Source organism: Rousettus aegyptiacus, unplaced genomic scaffold (genome assembly GCF_014176215.1).
Source record: "Rousettus aegyptiacus isolate mRouAeg1 unplaced genomic scaffold, mRouAeg1.p scaffold_m13_p_11, whole genome shotgun sequence".
In the NCBI taxonomy this organism is placed as follows: domain Eukaryota; kingdom Metazoa; phylum Chordata; class Mammalia; order Chiroptera; family Pteropodidae; genus Rousettus; species Rousettus aegyptiacus.
Window position 1 is genome coordinate 45283322 of NW_023416286.1, and position 23593 is coordinate 45306914.

General features: G+C 34.5%; 1 protein-coding gene across 1 annotated transcript; it reads left to right on the forward strand.

Moving 5' to 3' along the window:
• Positions 1-2115: 2115 nt before the first annotated feature.
• On the forward strand, positions 2116-23273 carry POLB (DNA polymerase beta). The gene is made up of 14 exons (XM_016127425.2): positions 2116-2345; positions 2658-2715; positions 5055-5121; positions 8328-8402; positions 9021-9079; positions 10505-10554; positions 12433-12484; positions 13826-13880; positions 13974-14046; positions 16579-16649; positions 17280-17366; positions 21304-21368; positions 21875-22014; positions 23030-23273. Exons 1-14 carry the CDS (start codon positions 2285-2287, stop codon positions 23122-23124), a joined length of 1008 nt encoding a protein of 335 aa, XP_015982911.1. The 5' UTR covers positions 2116-2284; the 3' UTR covers positions 23125-23273.
• The last annotated feature ends 320 nt before the right edge of the window (positions 23274-23593 follow it).

A 23593-nucleotide genomic window follows, 5' to 3' on the forward strand; every position in this document is an offset into this window, starting at 1 on the left:
AGGTAGCAGTGGTAGAGGTAGTGAGAAGTAATCCAGCTCGAATATATATTCTGGAGACAGATTAGACAAGATTTGCAAACAGACTGGATGTCTAGTGTGAAAAGAGCAATTAAGTATGACTCCTAGGGTTTTGGCCTGATGGCAGGGTGGATTAAAGCATCATTTAACTAAGATGGGGAAAAGTTAAGAAGCTAGTGGGGCAAGAGTTCTATTGGATATTTTATCTTCGAGGTGCCTATTAAGGACAACTAGAGATAATCCAGTGGGCAGTTTGATATATGGAACTAGAACTCAAGGGAGATAAGGAGTAGAAACATAGATTTAGGAGCCTTCAAACTAGATATGACATTTAAAAACTGAAACTGGACAAAGTGGAAAAGCTAGTTAGAAGATCAAGGCCTGAGGCATTTTCCCATAGAGGTTGAAGAGTAGAAGAGGAGCTGCGGAACCGGCCCACTCTCGAAACAACAAACTTGAGGAGTGGCTAGTAAGGAAGAAGGAAAACAGCATGTGCTATCTTAGAAGCCAATTGGATACCTTATTTCATGAAGAGAGCATTAAGTGGATCAGATGTTATTGATTAATCCAAGAAGATGAGGACAGAGAATTGATTATTTTCCATGGATTTTCTAGCACTGATTTTTTTTTTTTTGGATTAGTGTGATACTATAGAAAAATGATCTCACAATTCCCTAGAGTAACTTTCATTATTCAGAGGTAATAACGTTTTTTATTTAATGAGAGATGATGATTCTTCAGAACAAAATAATATGAAATTTTATTTTGCCTGGAATAGAGATTGGATGGGGAAAAAAACAAAAAAAGTAAGAAGACTCATCATATCTAAATGAAGGTAGACATCAAGGTGTTAAGCTGCGGAATAAAGTTAAAAGGCAAGGGATAAGGGAATATACAAATATTTTTAAAAATATACAAATGTGTAAAAAGGATTAGTAATATATTAAAAATCTAACAAATGACTATTCCACTAGAAAATGAACAAAGGATATAAATAGGAAATTCACACACAAAAAGAAATACAAATGTCCATAACTTAAAATGTACACTAATATTGTAAAAAAAATACAACCAGGTACAACCTAATTAAAGAAACTAATAGCTAAAGCATTATTCCATCATTGAAAAATAATGGGAATTTAAAGAGGACTGGATTAGAAGACTAAAAATATATGTCCCAAAATATTAACATTGGTTAAACTGGATGGTTTGATGATCATTGATTTCAATTTTCTCCTTTTATACATTTTTCAGATTTTTCTACAGCAACTATATCATTTTGTAATAAGTAATTTTATTTGCATAGCAAGCAATTGCCTGGAATTGGCAGCTTAGTGTAAACTCCAGGAGTTACACTTGGGAAAGAAAATTCTGCTAATGTCACATTTTCATTTCTCAAGCAGACCTGTAAATTTCCCAGATACAGGTCATCATGTTGTAATGATAGTTTGATTGCTAATTAGATGAAGCACTTCTCCCTCCCTAATGGTTTTTTCACTTTAGTCCATGCCGGAAAAGGCAAGAGGATAAAAAAATATATTTTGACATTGGTTGGCATATCTGCTTAAAAGTTTTGTATGGGAGGCTTTCCTCTTATTGGCATATTTCATTCCAGGCTCCTGCTGCACCTAGCACAGGAGAATGCCATTGAAGTTTGGACTGCGCTGTATTTTTACAGAAAGTTTTGACAGTATGACGCAGGTGTTGCCTCATATCACATAAAACACGCCATGCATTCAGTAACTATTATTGTGCACATATAATTCGTGCACTGAGCAGTTGTCAGTATTCTCTCACTCCAACCACCACCTTATATAACCCACCATCCGAGGTTGTGAAGTCAAAATCGGACTCCTGTACAAGGAAGAGGATTTCGGAGAAGCTCACTGGGAAAACCCATAATGTCTTAGGTTAGCAATCCAGGTCTTCCCATAGGAACCCCATCGGGATGTAATTCGGAGGTATCCACTTTCCAGCTGCCAAATTCAAGTTTCAGGTCCCCTCTACCCTCTCGGTTTCCTTTTCTCACACGCCGACGCGGCGCCGCTCAAGCCCGGCCGCCGGCACCGGCCCTGGCGTGACGTCACCACGCGCGCCGCGCGCCGCGCCTCCTGTCAGAGGCAGCCATTGTTCAGCGGCTCACGCTGTCCGTGCCGGGGCTGGGCTGGTCCAACCCGCCTCTCCAAGTCCCTGCCCCTCCTTAAAGCTGGGAGAGGGGGGCAGTCCCTGGCTCTGAGCACTCAGGGGTTTTTGGGTGCGGGCCACCATGAGCAAACGGAAGGCGCCACAGGAGACTCTCAACGGGGGAATCACCGATATGCTCACAGGTTAGCAGGGCGCCGGGGGCCGCTGGCTTCTCCTTTCCTCCCACCCTCTCTCTCCACCTTCTCTCGCGTCCCCGCAGCCCAGTGAATGGGATCGTCCCCTCGCAGCGGGTAGTCAGTCTTCTGTGCGGATCTTCCTTCCGCGCGGGTGGGAGGTGGCTGATTGTCAGTCCTGCTGAGGACTCATGTGTCATCGCTTGTAGAAGTGGGAAGTCATTGTTTTTTAAAAGGCTGTTAAGGCTCCTTCCGGGAAACTCAGTTCTCGTTTGTTTACTCACGGTTCTTGTTCACCAGAGCCTTTTGTTGCCTTTTCAGAACTCGCAAACTTTGAGAAGAACGTGAACCAGGCTATCCACAAGTACAATGCTTACAGGTGGGACGGTGTAGCATTCTCTGGTAGCATGCATTCTGGGATGTGCGGCAATTAAAAGGGCTGAGGGTCCAGTGGATATTTGGAACATCTGCACGGGAAGAAAAAAAGCAAGAACTGAGAGTGTTTGACCCTGCGGTGGTACTTTACTGCAACATTTGTGAGAGAACTTGGGCAGAGTTCTGTAGGATCAATTCTGACTCCCAGCTCTTGACTGAAAATAGGCTGATACATATTTTTCCCATCATCACACACAAATTACTGAAAATACAGTTTGATTTTAAGCCATAATGAAAGGCAATGGATGAGGTCTCTGCTGTGAAATAGAGGTGGTTCAAGGAATCAGCTCTTTCCATCTGGTTGGTCTGCGACAGATCCTGTCACCTTTTTGGATCCCATCCTTGTTCATCTAACCAGGGCCTTATCCTATACATTATTCTCACACCCACCTATTTCTGATCCTTAGCCTATAAACATGTCCCAATCCAAAGCAAAAACAACTAGCTAGCAACTACCATATGTCTTTCCTCCATTTTACTATGAACTTTCTTGAATACTCTGTATTCCTTGTCGGGACTCCCACATCTCTAGTCATGCCTTATCTCATTGCAGTATACTTTATGTTTTACTATTCCTCTGAAAATGTTATTGGACTCATCATATTGGACTCTCAGTAACATTCACTACTAGCTCATTCCATTCAAGTCTTACCCCTGACTTGTGGGATGGCACAACCTTCTGTCACCTCTTCCAGCTTATCTTTTCATGTTGGTAGTTCTAGAGGTCTGCCCTTAGCCATCTTTTCTTACTTTCATACTTTCTCTGGCAATCTTACCATCTTTGGCAGCTTTGGATACTGGTTATGTTAATGACTCCAAGTCTATATCTCGCTGGGCTTTTCTCCAGATTTTTAGGCCTACGTTCACTTTATCTCTGCGTTTCAAAATGAAACTAAACTTCCTCCTTCCCTTCCCAGTGAGCATAATTCAAAGATGATAACACTCCCTCCTCTCTTTACCTCCTGTGACTTCCTTTGTAAACTAATTGTATTATTAGCCGCACATTTGATGATCTAAAAATCAGAGAGATATTCAACCCTATAATTTGAGTCACAGTAGGTTTCAGAGAGTAGTTTAGTCTTGAAGGAGCCCATCGGGGGATAAGCGAGGGGAAGAACAATCTAGAGAAGCAATCTAAACATGCCAAGGCATTGAGACATAAAGGGATATAACATTTTCTGGGAAGTTATTAATTCAGTTTGCTTAAGGGGTATGGTCTGAGTTGGAAATAAGTCTGGAAAAAGCAGTAGCTTTGATTGTGGCCAAAGTATTCTTTTGAAAATAGCTATGTGACCTTGTCATTCTTCCATATCAAATAATTAAATATTTCCTCTTAACTTTTATAAAGTTCAAACATATAACATACAAAAGGCCTTCCATGAACTAATTCTTCCCTTTCAGGCTTTATCCTATAGTGTCAATTATCTGGAACTACTTGCCTTTACTGAAACTATTCCTTCCACAAACTGCCCTCAACCTACTTTTCCAGACTGATCATCAGTATTATGCTAATAAAGAAGTTGAAATCCAAGACTAAATATTTACATGTGTTAGAGTAGAATGAGAAACAAGAACTCTAAAGACTATCCAATATTTATGCTTTAGACTTAGATGTATTACTGGCTTTTTATCAGCATCAATGCTAAACCACATTTAGTATTGAAATTATAGACAAGATACCATCAGTGAGCTTCCAGGGTGTACTGAATCTGTCACCAGATTCCTGAGCTGGATATGTGTGGAGGTGGGCAACCATCACACATCAGTACCTTATGTGGAACTGAAATGAGAGCGGGGGGGGGGGGGGCAGAGAGGGGTGGGTAGGACTGGTATTAAGGGCATAGGAAAAAGCAGTTTAAACCATTAATTTAAAAATAGCCTTCCATGAGCCAATTGGGTTTCTAGTGGTCTGAATTCTACTAGGTGGCACATTTTTCTGAGAGTTATGAATAATTTTTATAAACTAGCTATTTTAAAAAAAGGCCCAATGATGTTTCCCACTTAATTCCAAAAAGGGAAGACAACTTGTTTCCTTTATCTCCCTGGTTTTAAATATACAGCTATCCTCAAATGTGACGATATTCCAAGAGATACTTTTAAAAATTAGAGACGTCGGTGGTCTGCCAGCTCATCTAAGTTTTTTATAAGTTTTACATGAATATGGAAAATTAATTTCTTGGTGAAAGTTTAAGTTGCATATTTGCTTGTATGTACATTCCAATTTAAGAAAAATTAAGACCTTCTTGGATTTCTAATTGGTTTTCCTTTGTTTTTCTTTTATAGAAAAGCAGCATCTGTGATAGCAAAGTACCCACACAAAATAAAGAGTGGAGCAGAAGCTAAGAAATTGGTAAGTTTAGTGAGAAAGCTGATTGAAGAATTCACATATGTACAAATTTGGTGGACTCCCACAGAACTAAATTTGCCTCTCTAAAGTTGCCTTGACCCACACAAGCAGATTGCACTGCTCCTCATTTCTTGGAATAATATTTATGCTGTTGCAAGCATAATTTTTCAAGCTCAAAGTATTTTGATTGGGAGATCAGGTAGATTTTTAAAAATTAAATAGACATAATTACAATTTTCTTTATATATAATGTACTCACTCTCATTTTCAGCTTGAGTGTAGAACTGAAGGAGAGTATGGTGACAGAGTGGTACAAGCATATCTGGTCCCCCGCTACTTTTTTCTGATCCCCAGGTATAGAAACTTATGTGAGTTATTGTTCCCGAAGAGATCTTACCCACTTATAAGCACATGATTAAACCCATTTCTGTATTATGGCATTTAGCCTTATCCTCTGCAAATTCCATAAAGTCCTGTATGGAAGTAGTGTCACAATTTCTAGAGGGTCTCCTCTCTTGGTAATTTGTAATAATATTGCTAAAAATATCCTGGGAAAGTTTACCTATTGATAATCAGATTATTCTCTTATCTAAATCCCACTAAAAGATTCTAAGTTCTTCAAAACTAAGGACCATATATATATATTTTTTTCCTTCAAAGATATCAAACTGACATGGCTTCGATTAGTCTAGGTCTCAATAGTTATTATCTTCTGTTGTTCTTTACCCACTTGTGTTTCACAAAAGTCCTCTAGAATTTAGGTATTAATATCTGATTGTCCTTAATTTTCTCATGAGAGCCTTCAGAATATAAATTATAACTGTCTTTGTATTTTCATCTTTCAGAGTCTTACCATTACTATAAATCTTATACTACTTATGATTACATGACAAATTATCCACATTAGTCATGTACTACATCTTCATCTTAAATTTATTACTCAATACAAATCATGCTCTGGTGTATAGGTTTTAATCCTTTGTGCCATAAATAGTTCTCAACATCAGTATATCTTCCCCAAATAGATTAGCCAAGCAAGTTATAAATACATTAGACTTTAATTCTGAATTTCTATATTGGCGAACTTACCCTCAGGAGCCACTAATACTTCCATTCTGTTCCCCTTTTATCACCATTGAATTTCCTAAGGAGCCACTAATACTTCCATTCTGTTCCCCTTTTATCACCATTGAATTTCCTTTTTTATGTTAATTGCAAATAGTCTGTTCATTGCCTCAAACTGAGGCAAACTTCTATCAAGCTCTGATGCACTTCATCTCCAATCTGAGTTTATGTTTATGATATATCCCAGAAAGAATACAAAAATACCCATAATTCCTTTTGCATAAGACTGGACTTAATATGAAAATGCCATCATTATTCTTTTTAACTATTGTTTTTAAAACAGCCCTACTTTCTAGTGCCTATGAGTGCTTCTTAATAATTCTAGAAATTTCCAGAATGAGTATTTTGCCTTTTATTCTTTAATGTTAGGTACGAAAAATAGCCTCACCTAAATTGCTTTAGATCAATGTATCTCTTCTGACATAGGAAATGAGAAACCTGAGCAGTTTCCCTTTTCAAACCTATTCTACTTACTAAATCTTATTTATACTATCTAGTATTTGCTATTTTCAAAACTTGAATATATATTCAATAGTCTTGGGATACTTATTAAATATAAAATAAAGCAAGACTATAAAAGGGTAAAAAAAAAAAAAAAGAAAAAAACAAAAAGAAAAGACCAAAACAAACAGAAAGAATATAGAAGGGTGAACTTAAGGCTAGGAGAGAATAGGAAATAACTGGCACCCATGTTATGCATGTTGAAACATTTAACTGTAAGCATGAGAAAAAAGTTCAACTTCACTAATCAGAGCTGCAAATTAAAGTAAGGTGCTACATAGTACCTGTTAAACTGTCAAGTATAATATGCTGTATGGATAAAGATGTGGGAAAAAAGACACTCATTTACTGCTGATCCAAAGAGTTAGTTGTTTACAACCTTTCTGAAAGATACTGTGGCAGAACGTTGTGGCAAAATGTATATATCCTTCATCTCAGCAATTCCACTTTGAGGAACATATCCTAAAGAAACCAGTAGAGCTATATGTATACAAGAATTCACTAGTTCATAATTTTTGAGCACTCATTTGCCAGGTATTCCTCCAGGTGTTGGGATAAAGCAGTGAAAAGACAGAACCTCTGCTCTCTTAGGGCTTATTTTCTAGAGCAGTGCTGTCTGTCTAATTCATAATGTAACCATAAGTCACATTTGGCTAGTGAGCTCTTGAAATGTGGTTAATGTGACTGAGGAAATGAATTTTAATTGTAATGTAAACTTAAATTGTCATAGCTGGTTGGCTGCTGTGCAGTTAGACTGTACAGTTCTAGGACAGTGGTGTTTCAAGTGTGTTACCTAGACCAGCAGCATCAGCATCACCTGGGAACTTGTTAGAAATGCAGTCTACTGAATCAGATATTCTAAGGTGGGACTTGACATTCTGTGTTTTAACATATCCTCCAGGTGATGCCGATATATGCAAAAGCTTGAGAATCTCTGTTCCAGATAAAATTCATGATAACATCGTTATAATATTAAAAAGTGGAAACCATCTAAATGTTCACCTGTAGGGTATTTAAGTAAATTACATTTATACAATGATATGCTGTGCAGCCATTAAAAATATTATAGTTGTATTTATTTATTGATGTGGAAATTTTTTTCAGGATGTATTTTTAAGTTGAAAAAAAGCACTTTACAAAGACGTATGATTCTGTTTTTGAAAGAAAAAAGTATGTGTATACATATGTAGTAATCTGCTTTTTTAGGTAAGCAGAAAAGAAGTCAATATATAGGAGATGTTAAACAATAGATTATAGTTTAATTTTCAGAGCGATGAAATTAACAAGTGATTTTTTAATATTTTTCTTTATGCAACTTATATTTTCTAATTTTTCTACAACCAAAGTTAATTTAAATTGCAGGAGTCACTTAGAATTGTTTAATAAGGCTTCTCTTTTGCCAATCATTTAAATATTTTATCTTTGGAAGACTATGTTGTTACTGGGGCTTGATTCTCTGTCCTTTGTTTCAGTACTGGCTATGTGATGATCATTTGTTTTTCATTTGTCATTTTGTACTTTTTAGTGATTCATTTAGTAAACATTATATTTATATGACTTTGTATTTTAAATTTTCTATGTAGCCTGGAGTAGGAACAAAAATTGCTGAAAAGATTGATGAGTTTTTAGCAACTGGAAAATTGCGTAAACTGGAAAAGGTAAAACTATAACTTATTTGTTTGCTTATTTGATTATAGCATCTGCCTTTATAGCAACTAACATAGAGCACCATTGCAATTCATTGATGTCACTCTAGGGAGACTCAGGAGGAAAAGAGAGGAAGGGAATTTACAGCTTTTAAGTGTTCTGTTTTAAAAATTTGAATATTGTTTTTATAAAATGTTTTCTTATTTTATGTGGCGTTTAAGAGGCTGTTAGCATATATGATAGAATTACCTCCTGTTTTCAGTACTATTCAGAAGGGAGATTATAAACTTTGACTAAAAGATTTTATCTTTTAAAATTCCTATATTTAAACTCTCCCAAGCATTTGTAAGGTTCTATTTCACCCATGATGATGCTGATTATATCACTTATAATCTTTTACAACTAAGTCTTTTAAAAGTATTAGATAAATTAGAAATGAGACCTCTTCAGAAACTCTGTTATTTACCTAGAACTGCCTAGATTATGTATAAATACTTCTGTATGGGTTATCCAAGCAAATGTAAATGGCTCTTCTGGTCCCTTAGCAGACTGCTACATTTCCAATAAGATCATTTGAGCCCTTAAAGCATTCCTAAATCATTGTTATGCTTCTTTTCCCCCCCTTAAAGATTCGGCAGGATGATACAAGTTCATCCATCAATTTCCTGACTCGAGTTACTGGCATTGGGTAAGAACTATTTTTAAAGAGATGCAATAGTAGAGTTGGTTTAATTTTTTTTTTGTCAACTGAACTAAAGTCCATGCTATTTCCTTTCAAACCCAATACCTTTCCACCTCTGTGCCTTTGCCCATGCAGTTCACTGGTCCTCCAGATGCTGCTTCTACTGTAAAAGCCCCATCTAAGGAAAATGTTACCTCCTTTATGAGACCAATTTGATTCCCCAGCCAGAAATAATCTCTCCTTCCTCTAAACTCCACTAACTCTTGCTCTTTGTACATCTTGTCACTCCCTCCAGATTATGTCTCTTTTGCTTCTCTGAGCGTAATATTTATCTTAAGCATTTATGCTTTTTTCCATAACACCAAGCATAGTACCTTATGAATTAGAAACAAACATTCAAGCATTTTTTAATGAAGGCATCTTTATCTTAAAATCTGAACTAGTATGAAAGGAGGCTACTTTCGCACTGGGCAAAGTAAAGATGAGCCTTGAACTATTAATAAGGCTGTAATGCTTTACTTAACTCATCTTCATGGAATTTTTTGAGGTATATGATGATCCTTTAAATGGCAACATTTTGATGAAAGTTACTCCAAAAATAGATTAAATTCCTAAATCTAGTATACTGAAAATGAACTTGACTCCTTGGGGACCCAAGGCTATTATAATGTTAGTTAGAAGGTGTTTTAAAGAGCATCTGTTATATTATCCTTTTTTTCCAGGCAAGAAAATAATACAGAAAGCAATAACTATGGCAGACTCAGAATTAGAACCCGTATCTCCTGACTCCCATTTCAGTTCTATTGTTTTATGCTATATTACCTTCTTGACATGAATATCAGTTTCTGTACCACACTGTTTCTGTACAAAGTCTCTTTGTTAAATATAATCTCAGGGGTCATCCCTCACCATCCAGTCTAAAGTAGGACCCAGCCACTCTGTCATATTACCCTATTTTAATTCATTTACATGATATTTTTCTTATTTGTTCATGTATCTATTTATTCTCTCTCTCTACCCACTAGACTGTAAATAGTTAAGGCCAGGTCCCTTATTTGTCTTATTTCTATTGTATTTTCAGCACCTAGAAGAGTATCTGACACATAAAAGGCCCTCAGTAAATCTCATGAAATGAATGAACAGTTTTCAGATACCTTTATGTCTGTTTTATGAATAAAGTACTGTGCACTATAACACCTAGCTATTTAGACATTTCTTTCATGTCCAAGTTCATGGTTGTCTTGATAGAGTTCAGTAATTTTTCCCTTTGAATAAAACTGAACATTACCAAAATAACTATGCAATTGTAGCAGGTCTTATTCAGCTCAATAGTAACTCTATATTTTTGACAAGAAAAGGCATTACTGGTTATTTGTTACAAGGATCCTGAGTTTCACTTAATATTGAAATAATGCTTTGCTTTCTTTCTAGTCCATCTGCTGCAAGGAAGTTCGTAGATGAAGGAATTAAAACATTAGAAGGTGAGTATGTAAAATAGATCACTAATTCCAGATTAAATATGGTTCTGAAGGACTGTTAATGCTCTAACAAATTAGAACTTGAAAAACCCTTTTTCTCAATTAGTAGATACAAACGGTAAGATTTCTTTTTAACTCTACAGTAGAGAGTAGATATAAAGAGTAGTTTGTATTTCCATCTTAAACATATTTAGGTTTGTAACTCAGAATAAAATCAAGACGAACAAGAAATTCCTTTTTGGTTTTAAGACAGTGATTTCACTTGCAGATTTTTAGATGATTTAAATTCCATTTGTTTCTTTAACAAAATTTTAGACAATAATAAAGTCCTACACATTCAGCTGAAAAGCTATTTTATATTTCGAGAAAGATTCTGTAAGAGGCTTGTAGTGCTTGTCGAATGAATTTTTGCTTTCAAAGAAGTGATAAAAATAGAGCCTAAGTAATTATGAAACACTTCTCTTCAACTTAATATAGCCATCCTTTAAATATAATTTATTTCTTCATACATTTCAAGATATACATATAGACTCATTATAGTACATCTGTGGCATTTGGGGTTTAATATTTGTAGTTTCAACTACGTGCAAGCAACCCAAAATGGTTAGTTGTCAGGTTTCAGAAACTGACCTGGGTTTGAATCCATTCTCGACCACTTTAATAGAACGAATGACTGTGGTGCCTTGGTTTGTATCTACAAAATGACATAATCATTTCTGCCTCATGATTTAATGAAATAATGTATGTAAAGCACTAAACAGAGTGCTTAGTATCTAGTAAATACTTAAAGATAGTAACTGACTCTTAAGGGGCATGATTAATTAGAATTTATGTGAGCCATGTGTCTAGAGAATGAACTCTGCTACATCTGCATCTCAGAGAGGGTTTGTGCTTTTCTGCTTGTGGCATATATAGTTTATCTGAGTGAAATATTGAATAAAGTGTTCAAGAATTTGTTTCTCAGAAGTATTCAGTTGCATCCCTTGGGAATGCTAAGGATCTACTGTAATGGTTTTTATATTATTTCACAGTTCAGAGATATGTAATGTAATAACTGTTGATACATCTGTGTATAACAAACTCAATATTCCTGTTTCATTTTCACTCATATACTTTAGTGTTTTCTGTGTACACACAACTATGAGAAATACTAAGTGCTCCATGCATCATAAAGATACTTATTTTTCTCCATTTTACATTTCTGGAGAGATGTGATTATAGGAATTACTTTTGAAGTATACTTACCTTGCTGTTTCTTTAACAAGGCTTACTCCTGTACTCGTGCCCAGTAAAGGAACATCCAAATGGACTAAGTCACTTTTAGATTTAACATATGATGTTATAATGTGACAGTTTTTTAATTAAAAAAATGAAGATTATACCTCTCCTTTCAACAGGATTTTTAGCACAGTGCCTATACAAATCGTACTCAACATATACTAACTGAATGAAGGAGTGAATAAACAAGCAAACAATATGAATGGACTTAGTTACTCATAATACATTCAGAAGTTATGGTTACTACTGCTGCTATTAACCATAAATTTAAGGAATATAGGTTCTTAGAGAGCTGCTCTTTGCTTTAGTTAGTGAAATTTGATGTGATTTTGGTATGTTTTATCTACTATTTCATGTAACTATAATTGAAACTTTGATTCGGTAAGTAAAAATGATCATGAAATAACTGTTAGGTTTTACTACATTAATTTGAAGAGTCATTTTTATCTAATTCTTAATATCTGAACATATTTTTTCATTGTTTTTTCAAAGTCATCTCAATGTATTTTCCAGGTAGTTCTTTGTAAAAAGGATCACTGAATTTAGCACTTTTTTCCAAAAATGTTTAAATTGGTACTTCAACTTTTTTAATCTTCTATACAGATCTCAGAAAAAATGAAGATAAATTGAACCATCATCAGCGAATTGGGCTGAAGTAAGATAGCAAGTTCTCTTTTGACACTTAAGATGTAAAAGTAAAAATGTGTAGCCATTGTCCATACATCATAATAGTTCTTCAAACTAGCTAAACACAATCATTTTTCTATTCAGATGTGCTAAGATTTGTGGCAGACTCCCATAGAGAATATGCCTATATTCATGTGTTTTATTATTGCTTTCTAGTTTGTTTGCCTGTTTTGAGTGTTTCCCTCATTCTGTTGACTTTAGGAGGGAAATGTCCTCTGAAAATACATAGAACTAAGTATGTCAGTCAACAGGTATTTATTTCATGCTTACATTGTACAAAGCACTGCATTAGGTCTGAGGTAAGGATATAAACAGGCACAGTGTAGCTCTTAAGTTTAGAGTCTACCTGAGGAGATAGGTCATAAACACAAAACGCTAAATTTAAATAAAAGAAAGAAGAAACATGCGCATAAGCTATGTACATGCATAAGCATGTATCTCTTCTAATCATACAGAGTCTTGTTGGCAATTCAGTCCTAATAACCTCTTGAACCTGATGCCTTACCATAATATTGTTAAACTTATACTTCCCATCCAAAACTTTGAGCCAGTAAGAGACCAGGATGGTAATAGTTCTCACTTTCCTTGTATTTACATAGTAAATAGGAATCTTCTAAAGAACTTGGTTGTTGTGAGAATTGGTTTTGAATGGTGCTTTATTCTTAGATGTTATTTCCTACTGAGGTACTATTTTTACAACAACCTTATTGAAGTATGAGTCATATACCGTAAAATTGACCCATTTAAAGTAAACAATTCAATGGCTTCAGGATAGTCAGAGTTGTACAACCATCACTGCAATCAATTTTGGAGCATTTTTGTTACCCTCAAAAGAGCCCATACCCATTGGCAATCACTCCTCATTTTTCTCCACCCCCCAGCTTCTGGAAAACCTGTAGATTTGCTTATTCTGGATATTTCATGTAAATGAAATTATGTAATATGTGGTCTTTTATGATTGGCTTCTTTCACTTAGCATAATGCTGTAGGGCCATGCTAGGATAACATTTTAAAAGAAAATAATTCTGCAAGATTTAAGAATAAGCTGTATCCCCTTGACTTGACAATAGGAAGCAGACTAATTTGGAAATATACTAACTTAAATGTATTTATTTACTCTTGGTATATGAATGAGAAATTTATTTATAAATAAGTTTAGATGGAGTATCTGAAATATCACAAAGGATGACACCTAATGAATTTTAATCTTGATTTTTGAACTTATGGTGTAAGGACACTTGATATGGCAGGAATTTAATTTTTAAGATTTAAATGTCACAAAAATTTTTTCCCTATTCTGTCTTTATAGATATTTTGAAGACTTTGAGAAAAGAATTCCTCGTGAAGAGATGTTACAAATGCAAGTAAGAATATGCTAAATTGTATTTGATTAGAATTGAGAATGTTACTTGGTGAAAGCTGTTTTTAGAATACTGACTTAATTTTTCTTCTATTAGGATATTGTACTAAACGAAGTTAAAAAAGTGGATTCTGAATACATTGCTACAGTCTGTGGCAGTTTCAGACGAGGTAATATGCTTCCTAACTTTGATCATTCATGCCTTGATGTTAAAATTGTATGAGAAACATGGATTAAAAAGATATAACTTGTGTTACTTCATAGACTTACTAAGATCCTGTAGTTTATTTGTTTATAGATGGAAATAAATATGTGTGAAAAATTAGAGGAAATTCGTATTGAATTTATTATAGAATAATATTTTAATGACTAATTTTAATGAAAATTTATAAAATAATTTTAGGTATGTTAAAATCCTAATAGTGGTTGTCTGGCTAGATGATTGTGAAGCTGTGGGTAGGTTTTTTTGTTTGTTTGTTTGTTTGTTTTATTTTTTGTATTTTCTAAGTTTTCCATAATGGATCTAAGAGTAATGTCTCAGAAGCACCAGTTCAAAACTAGTTCTCACAACAACCATATTCTGCAGATCTCCATTTACTATGTAAATACGAGCAAAGTGGGAACCACACAATCATGGTCTGCTATTGGCTCAAAACTTTGGAAGGGTGCTATAAGTTTTAAAATACTAGTTTTAAAAATTGACATAGAAAAACTTCATTTAAAATTTTTAGAATAGATATCTGACTGAACTTCCGGCCACCTTTGGAGTTTTGCTTAGGAAGTACATGATAGGCTATCAGAAATTCGCTGGGTAGCTGCTATAATAATCTAGTTGGGGAGAGAAAAGGACTAAATCCATAATTGCTGATAAGTAGAAAGAACATTGGATTGGGGCCAAAGGCCTGGGTTCTTTTTGACCTCGAGCCAAACCTATCACTATATGATTTTAAGTAGGTCTGTCTCTTCACATCCTATATTCCATATTTGCAAAATGAGAGGATTAAAGTTAACCAGGTGTTTAAGTCTGTCTGTGCATCAGAAATACCTTGTTTTTAAAAAATATACACATTACTGTACCCTACTATAAACTTACTAAATGAAAATCTTCTTTGATGGGGCTTTGGAATCTGTATTTTCAAAACATAGACTTTGATGCACAGCAAGCCACATGCCGTTGATTATGACAACCTTTCTGGATACAGACTCACACACATATATATATTTTTTTACTTTTATTATTGAGTAGGTTATATGGTTATGTGCTTTAATATAAAAAAGATATACACTAATAAGTCTCTCTTCTTACCCTGACCCTGTTTACTCTCTTCCCTCCCTCTCTCCCACCACTGTCCCATTAACAACCACTTTCTTGTATATTCTTCCAATGTACCTGCATGCAAATATAACTAAATGTGAATATATATTCTTGGCTTCCTCCTTTCTCTCTCTTTCACAAAGGTAATATAATATATACACAGTACTACTGGACCTTACTTTTTTCACTTAAAAATACATCCTGGAGACCTTTCCACATCAGTATATAGAAAGCTCCTTATTCTTTTTTGTAATCACATAACATTTGATCACATGAATGTTTCATAGTTTATCTAGTCCTCTATTAATGGACCTTCATGCTGTTTCCTGATTTTTTGCTCAAGTAATTTGTTTTCAAATGGATAGAGTAGTACATTTTTGGTGGTAGGTACACGGTGGAAGACATTCAAGCTTTTAGGAGAAAAAATGAGAAGAAAAGACAATTTTTTTTTGTTAAAATAGCTTCTATTAATGTCCTGGGATCAGCATACATTTGATCTAGTCTTCCTTATGTTTAAATATCTGATCAAAGATTATTAATATACAGGGCGATGATCCAAAGATACTGCAGGGTTTTCAGTGACTAACAGTATGTTTTACATATATTATACCTGTAACAATGAAAAGAGAGGCAACAATTATTTTATGCCAGCTGTGTGCCAGGTACGGTTCTAGATGCTTTTACATATGTTCTTATTTAGTTGTACAATGGCCTACAAAGTAGTATTTAGTAGTTTGTAGATAAGGAAACTGAGGTCTAATGGAATATTGTTTTATTTGCAATACTGAAAAAAAAAGACATTTAAAGTGGAAAAAAAATCCATCTAAATGGAGACAAAATTTCATGGTATTATAGCGAAAGGTTTAAACAATTATATGTAATCTACCTGAAGTTATGAGGTTTTAGAGTGGAGATCAAATGAAAGCCTAAGCCATTATAATGTGCTATGTAATTTTTACCAATATTTGTTAAATAAGTTCAGTCATAAGAATTGAATTGAGTTTTCTGATTAAACTTTATACAGTTAGAACATATTGTTTAATTTTAGATTTTTAGATATATAGTATATATAGATATATTTTAAAGCTATTTTTAAATGTTTTTACTCTTTTGAATACTTATGTACATTTTTAATAAATTAACCAAGTGTGTGCAATATCTAATGCCAGTTACTGTTCTTATTACCAGATTCTGATGACATCTTCAATTTCCTGGATAGTTGGGCAGAAAATTGAAATCTTTTAACTAATTGTGAATATGAAGCACAGTGAAATAGAAAGTTAGGCTATAAGTAAGGCTCTTCTATGTGTGTCATTACCTTGGTTCTATGTTTGCCTAATGGATAAATGTACATGAAGAATTCCATTCATTTTCTTTGTTGTCATAGGTGCAGAATCCAGTGGTGACATGGATGTTCTTCTGACCCATCCAAGCTTTACCTCTGAATCAACCAAACAGGTTCTTCAGAATTTGTAATCAATGTGATCAGTTGTACCTAGCAGTGAATATCATTTTCTACGTGATAGTTGAGTATATTCAGAATAAGTTTTTGTTTTAATCTTTCTGAGAAGTCAGTTTAAGTGTTTCATACTGATTAAATTCTGTGAAAGGCAAAGTAAGTTGTGAAAGGGGATGCACGTTGTTTTTCTGCAAGGAATTGGAAGGATAATCTAACATTTGAAAGAGGTAAAATTTAGTAAAATATTTCCAGAATTATTGCCTATCAGATATTTTTCTATTAAAATATATTAAGAAACTTTAAGTCTCTTAGAAAACTCATGAAAGCAAAATGTTTTTGATTTTGGAATATATACCTTTTAAAGATGAAGCAGTTAACTTTTTGATTTAATGAAACAGATAAACACAAATGATGTTTTTGGGCATATCATTATATTGATGAAAGATGGTGGTATCTAAAAATAAGTTTCATTTGAGAAGATAAATTTTCTATTAGAAGAAAAAAGTACTTACTCAGAACATAAGAAAACTTGGCAATTTCTCTGTAGATAATCAAAAAACATAAAAAATGTTTTTTTGCTGTAACAAAGTAATCGCTCTTTTTTTATTTCCCTTATTATGTTTCTACAGCCAAAGCTGTTACATCGTGTTGTGGAGCAGTTACAGAAAGTTCATTTTATTACAGATACTCTGTCAAAAGGTGAAACGAAGTTCATGGTAAGTACTCCTTTGAGTTTACACATCTGACTATTTAGTAACCATTCTGAATATGTGACTCACTGTAGCTTAATATTGCAGTCAATAAATATCCATTTAGACCTTAGAGAAGAATTACAGGATGCTAATCTCAAAATATTTTAGTAAAGAATTTTGTTTTAAATTTACCACTTGTAAATAATCTGTGCCAACAGAGTAGATCACTAGGCATAATCTGCTATTTTAAAAATATCCATAATGACTTTGACATATAAGCTTTTCCATAAAAAAGCAAATGTTTTTATATTCTGTGACTCTGAATTCTTAAATGAGATTAGAATTGTTTGAAGTGTATTAATATGTTATAACACTAAGGAAAAAAAGGAATCAAAGTATGTGATAGAAGGCACGGGGGAAGAAACACATGTGGAATGATAAGTAGAAGAGTTAATAGAGGGGGACACGTACAGAGATTTTCAAAGTGAAACCCATCATGATGAACTGTCAAAATCCTGTAGTCTTCCTAGGAATTAAGATTTGAAGATTCAAGACAAATGGCAAATGGATTAAGAACATATTAATAAATGGCCCTGTATAAAAACCGACAGGAAGGCAAATAGAAATCTAGAACTAAGGTAATAAAGGCTTTCCTTTATTCTACTGCTCACCTAAATATATCATTTGGATATCCTTTTCTCTGTGCCTCCCCCCTTTCCAAGATATATGATTAAAACGTGTTTTTAAAGAGTGGACATGCTAGAATTAGCAAGTCTCAGTGCATAAATTTGAGAGAAGTTTTAACCAAAAAGTAGAAGAAGATGGTTGAAATAATTGATGAAATATCATGTCATTCAGAGAGTAGAATGGTGATTGCCAGGGCCTGGGGGGAGTTAGTGTTTACTGGATACAGGATTTCATTTGGGGAAGATGAAGAATTTCTGGAGATGGATACTGGTAATAGTTGCACAACAATATGACTATACTTAGTGCCCCAGAACCACACATTTTAAAATGGTTAAAATGGTAAATTTTATGTTATGTATATTTAATCATAAAAAAAAAAAATCATGTCATTAAATTCAGCCTGGTGATTATAATGGGCTATGGAAGTATATTGCCTTAGTTGGTCAAACATGTGTGTTTTCAAAAGAACTTTGGGAAAGGTAAAAATAAAAATTCTAGTCAATCTTTGGATTAAATCTGTGGTCTTTTCTCCTGAATCTGACATATTTCAAGCCCATATTCTATGTCCAAAAGTATATACACATATGAGATCTTATTTAAAATAGGGTTTAAATGTCCCATGACACCCTTTTAAAATTTATATTGATTTTTAATTCTCTCAAAATGAGTATGTATAAATCTTACATTTAAAGAACATTCAATCAGATAAAATCCTAAAAATAATACGAGCTAGAAAAGTTGTTTGTTGGTTGGTTGGTTGGTTGGTTGGTTAGTTTCATAAGAGGAGAGCGTTCTTATAAGTCTGGGCATATTCTGGGTATCCCTTCTGGTCTTACTCTCCTCCAGTAGTTGTCTCTGTGAAAGGCACTGGGATTCCATACTGGGGAAGTGCATCAACTGTTTTCAGAATTAGCAACCAGGAAGGTGTTTGCACAGTACAATAGCAGAAGTATTTTTTTTAATTCTGAGCAGTATTTTGCTGGTACTCAACAGAGGCTGTAGTAATCCAGCTAGCAAGAATACAAGGAAAAATTAATAAGTTGTTGGGCCCAAAGTAACCTGAAAAGGAAAGATGGGTAGCCAAGTACGTGTGAACATGGAGTTGCTGACAGTGGTGAAACTAGGTTATCCTAGGAGCTGCTCAATCAAAAATGAGAAGACCTTTGCCTAGAAAGTACATGAGAGCCAAATCCTAGTGACTGCTCCAGACTAGGTCGGTCCAGACCTTGTCGTATGTGATATGAAAGAACAAAATGGTGAGAGTGAGTGTCAGTAGAACAAGAGGTGTACTCAGTCATTTCAAATATGTATTAAGCATGTACTACATTCTAGACACTGTTCTAGGAAGTTGGGCTATATTGGTGAATTTAAGTAGAACTTATATTTAAGGAGTGTAGGAAGGGACTGATAGTTATGAATGTAATAGGTAAAGTGTATGATATGTTAGGTTAATATAATAAGTACTAGTTTTAAAAAAGAAAGGGAGAGCAGGGTATGGGGAGATGGGCATGCAAGAGAAAGTATTAAATAGGATGGTCAGAGGCAGCCTTGTTGAGGAGATGAGACTTGGGGAGAGACTTGAGGTAAGGGATTCAGCCAAGCAGATACCTAGGGGAAGGGATGGGCAAGAGTCAAGAGCAATGGCCCTAAGTCCATGCACATTAGCAGATAGCCAAAGAAATTAAAATCTCTAGGTTTCTAAAAGGAAATTGGCTGCAAAATAAATTCAGTTTATAAGGTGGAATAAACCATTCTCACTCCATATATATTTGATTTCAAAACCTCTTGTTGGTATAACCACTGACTAAATAGTTTCAAAGATATGACCATTTGTGTATTTTTCAAGTTATCTTCAAAACATGAATTCCCTTAATAGTAATCAAACCTTAGGAAAGCCAGGGTTATCCAAATATTCTTATAAAATCATGGTCTTTAGGTAATTGAGCTATTTTTCCTGTGAATATAATAGTATTTCAAAGAAAAACACATTTTTCTCTACATTTAGATGGCAGTTTGCTTTATATATGCTTAGTACCATTCAAATTTTAGCATTTTGTGCAAGTTTGGCCTTGGATGATTTTCTGTGAACCATCTATAGTAAGAATTCAAGGGACAATAGAAGATACCTTGACTACCCTGAGGAAATGAGAGAGGCTTTATTTCAGACACACAGCATGAAGCTACCTAACTGAAATGCCAAACAAAACTAATCCACTCAATCAAATGAAAAATTTACAGTAATACAGAGAAATTCTTTAACATTAGCACTTAAGAAAAAGTACAGGAAATAAAATTAGCCTTGAGGAAAGGAACAAAGCCATTCGATGAAATCTTATTACTGATGTGTAAAACAGCAAGATCATTGCCTGTGGCATGCAAACAGCCATATCCCTAAGGTAATACCTCATGGTAATTCCAGATGGAATTAAATTCTGATCCATCTGAAGGTTGAGTTGGAACATGTTAATGCCTACGAAGGTAGTTTTCATATTTTGAAGATAAATAGGAATCATTAATCTTTCAGCTATAGGAACAGTTAAAGAAAATACCCATTTTAGATTTTAATTTTTCTAGGTTGCTGAGTAAAAAACAGTGGCTTTTAGTGATATGTGTATCAACTAGTCTGCTTTTTAGGACCAGAAGCCTGTCACTGTGTATTTTTCTTAGAATGTAGCACTTGAAACCTTTATTTTGAAATTTGGCAATATTTGTAGCTCTTTTTTATATATTAATGGGTTGCCCATTTTTCTGGAAAAGGAAAAGGTAACAAAACAGACTTTGATAATATCCGTTTGAAAACTATAGAAGTATAATGAAAACTCACCTGTAGAGAAGGAAGAAAATGATCCCCTAATTTTCTTGTCTTTTAAAATTTTCTTATTTTTCATCTGTCTTCTAATTTCTGGGAGATTTCCTCAATTTCAGACTCTTCTACTTTTGCTGTCATATATTTTATTTTGATTTCAACCTTTCATAGTATTCAGCTTTTCATGTTTGATACTTTCCTTGAATAGCTTGTTTTTTAGGATCACACAAATACCAAATCCTCGTAACTATAATTTCTACCTGCTGTTTCATGTAATTCTTTAATAATCATAAAGTATATAGGAAGGTAGTGATAATATATAGTACATAGAAAATCCACTAAGCTAAAGTGCTCCCAATTCAAAAACTGCCTCCATTAACACAAAAATAACCTCACATTAACATTTGATTAAAATTAAGCCTTAAGTTTAAAAACATATTTAAGCATTCTTTTAAATATCCATTTTAGGGTGTATGCCAGCTTCCCAATAAAAATGATGAAAAGGAGTATCCACACAGGAGAATCGATATCAGGTATTACCCAAAACTTGTTGCTGACCTGTTAACTATTTCTTCCCTTCTTTTCTCCTTCTCCCCCTTCCTCTGTATACCTTGGAATTCACAAAAATGTCTAGAATGTCTTTTCACTCTGAAGTGTCAGAAGTTCCTGCTACAGACAGTGTTTAGCCTGAAACTGTAAATAATGACTGTTTACAGAATCTAATTTATTTTCTCTAGATTTGCATCTCATCACAATGCCTTCCACAGCTCAAAGTAGTTTCCTGCATAAGGAAAGTTAGTTGTAATAAGTGATACTGCTTTTTCTCCACACCTTTTGCAGAGCTGAGTTTACTAAAATCTAAACTGCAAGATTGGAATAATATGAATGGTCTACCTAATGATAGTCTCCTCTTCAGGTTATTAGGCCACATAGACTTATTTTAGGTCTTTTGTGTCTTACTGATTTTAAGAGTCTTATTTTTGCTAAATTTGAAATGTATAGTAGAAGATTTATCTTTTTTTTTTTTTTTTTTTTTTAGATTGATACCCAAGGATCAATATTACTGTGGTGTTCTTTATTTCACGGGCAGTGATATTTTCAATAAGAATATGAGAGCTCATGCCCTAGAAAAGGGCTTCACGATCAATGAGTACACAATCCGTCCCTTGGGAGTCACTGGTGAGTATTTGTGTCCATTAGAGATAATAATCCCAGTCATCTGGAGAGGAAGTTATTTTCAGAGATACTTTGGTCTAGCAACTTTAATTTCTCTAAAAAGCTTTGAACTACGGCAGTTAATTGTAATTTCTTTGTAGTCACTCAGGCAACAAAAGGGGTTTCAGTCCATACATGCTCCCAGGCCCTCAGCTGAAGGCCTCTGATGACAAGAACTATTTCTAGTAGCCCCATCAGAATGGATTAAATTCTTTCTACCTATGATGGTCAGTGAAAAAAATATTACTGACCTAAAGTGTTTTTGTTTTTTTAAATGTATCTCTAAGACTTATGAAGAACCCAGGTATCATTGCTGTTAGTGCCAGGCCAAACCTGGTAGCTTCAGCCCCATGCTTTTCAAGTTTAAAGAGCAAGAATTGCTTAATCTCTGCTTTAGGGATCTTCTTAACATTACACAATATATTCTGTGGTTTACTATTCTCTGCTAGGAAAATGAAAATTTTGTCATTTTGTCCTATAAATGTAAAATAGGGTTTTTCATCCTTTGTAGACTACAGCAGTGCTTCACACATGTCAGAGGGCATATAAACCATGTGGAGACCTCATTAAATGCAGATTCTAATTCAGTGGGCTTTGTAATAGGGCCCCAGATTTCTGCATTTCTAGTGAGTTTCCAGGTGATACCAGTACTGCTAGTCCAAGGACCACATTTTTATTTGTAACTAACTAGAGTATATTTCATATAATACATGTTAGCTACAATGGAGATCCAGCAGAGAGAAAAATGAATTACAGTCACTTCAGTGGCCACTTCAGGTTCCTTTTGTAGCACTGGTACATATGTGACAAACACCAACCCGTGTAGGAGGATTAGGGCAGCCAATATCTTTTTTTCAGTGGCTTGGTTACCATTTTCTTTTTCTTCTGAAAGTGAATCCAGTACAACTCTCAATCCTGAACCGTCTGTAACCGAATCTTAAAACTGGTTCATAAGTTTCTTTTCTCCATTTATTTGCAGGAGTTGCCGGAGAACCCCTGCCAGTGGATAGTGAGAAAGACATCTTTGACTATATCCAGTGGAAATACCGAGAACCCAAGGATCGAAGTGAATGATGCCTATCCTTCCCCCCAGGCACAGCCAAACAGGAGTCTTAATTTATTTCTTAACCTTTGCTATGTAAGGGTCTTTGGTGTTTTTAAATGATTGTTTCTTCTTTATGCTTTAGCTTGCACTGTAGTCAATAAAACCTCTTGAATGATTATCGGATGGTCTTGTTCTTATTTTATTAGCAAATGTGTTTATATTTATGTTCATGATCACACTTTGCTAGGGGTTTAGTAGAATTGAGAGGTAAGATGATAGCAAATCTTTAATGGGAATTTTTATTTTCTCATTTACTACTCTTATGCTATAAACCACCTCACTCTACTACCTTTCTTCCTATTACTAGCCTCTGGAAAAATGTTTGATATTTTTTTAGAAACTAGTAAACTTCATAAATATATGTTTTTTTGGTTGGCCCATATTCAATTTTATAATATATACTTAAAACTTAAATAGAAGAACAAGTGTGTGGTTTAC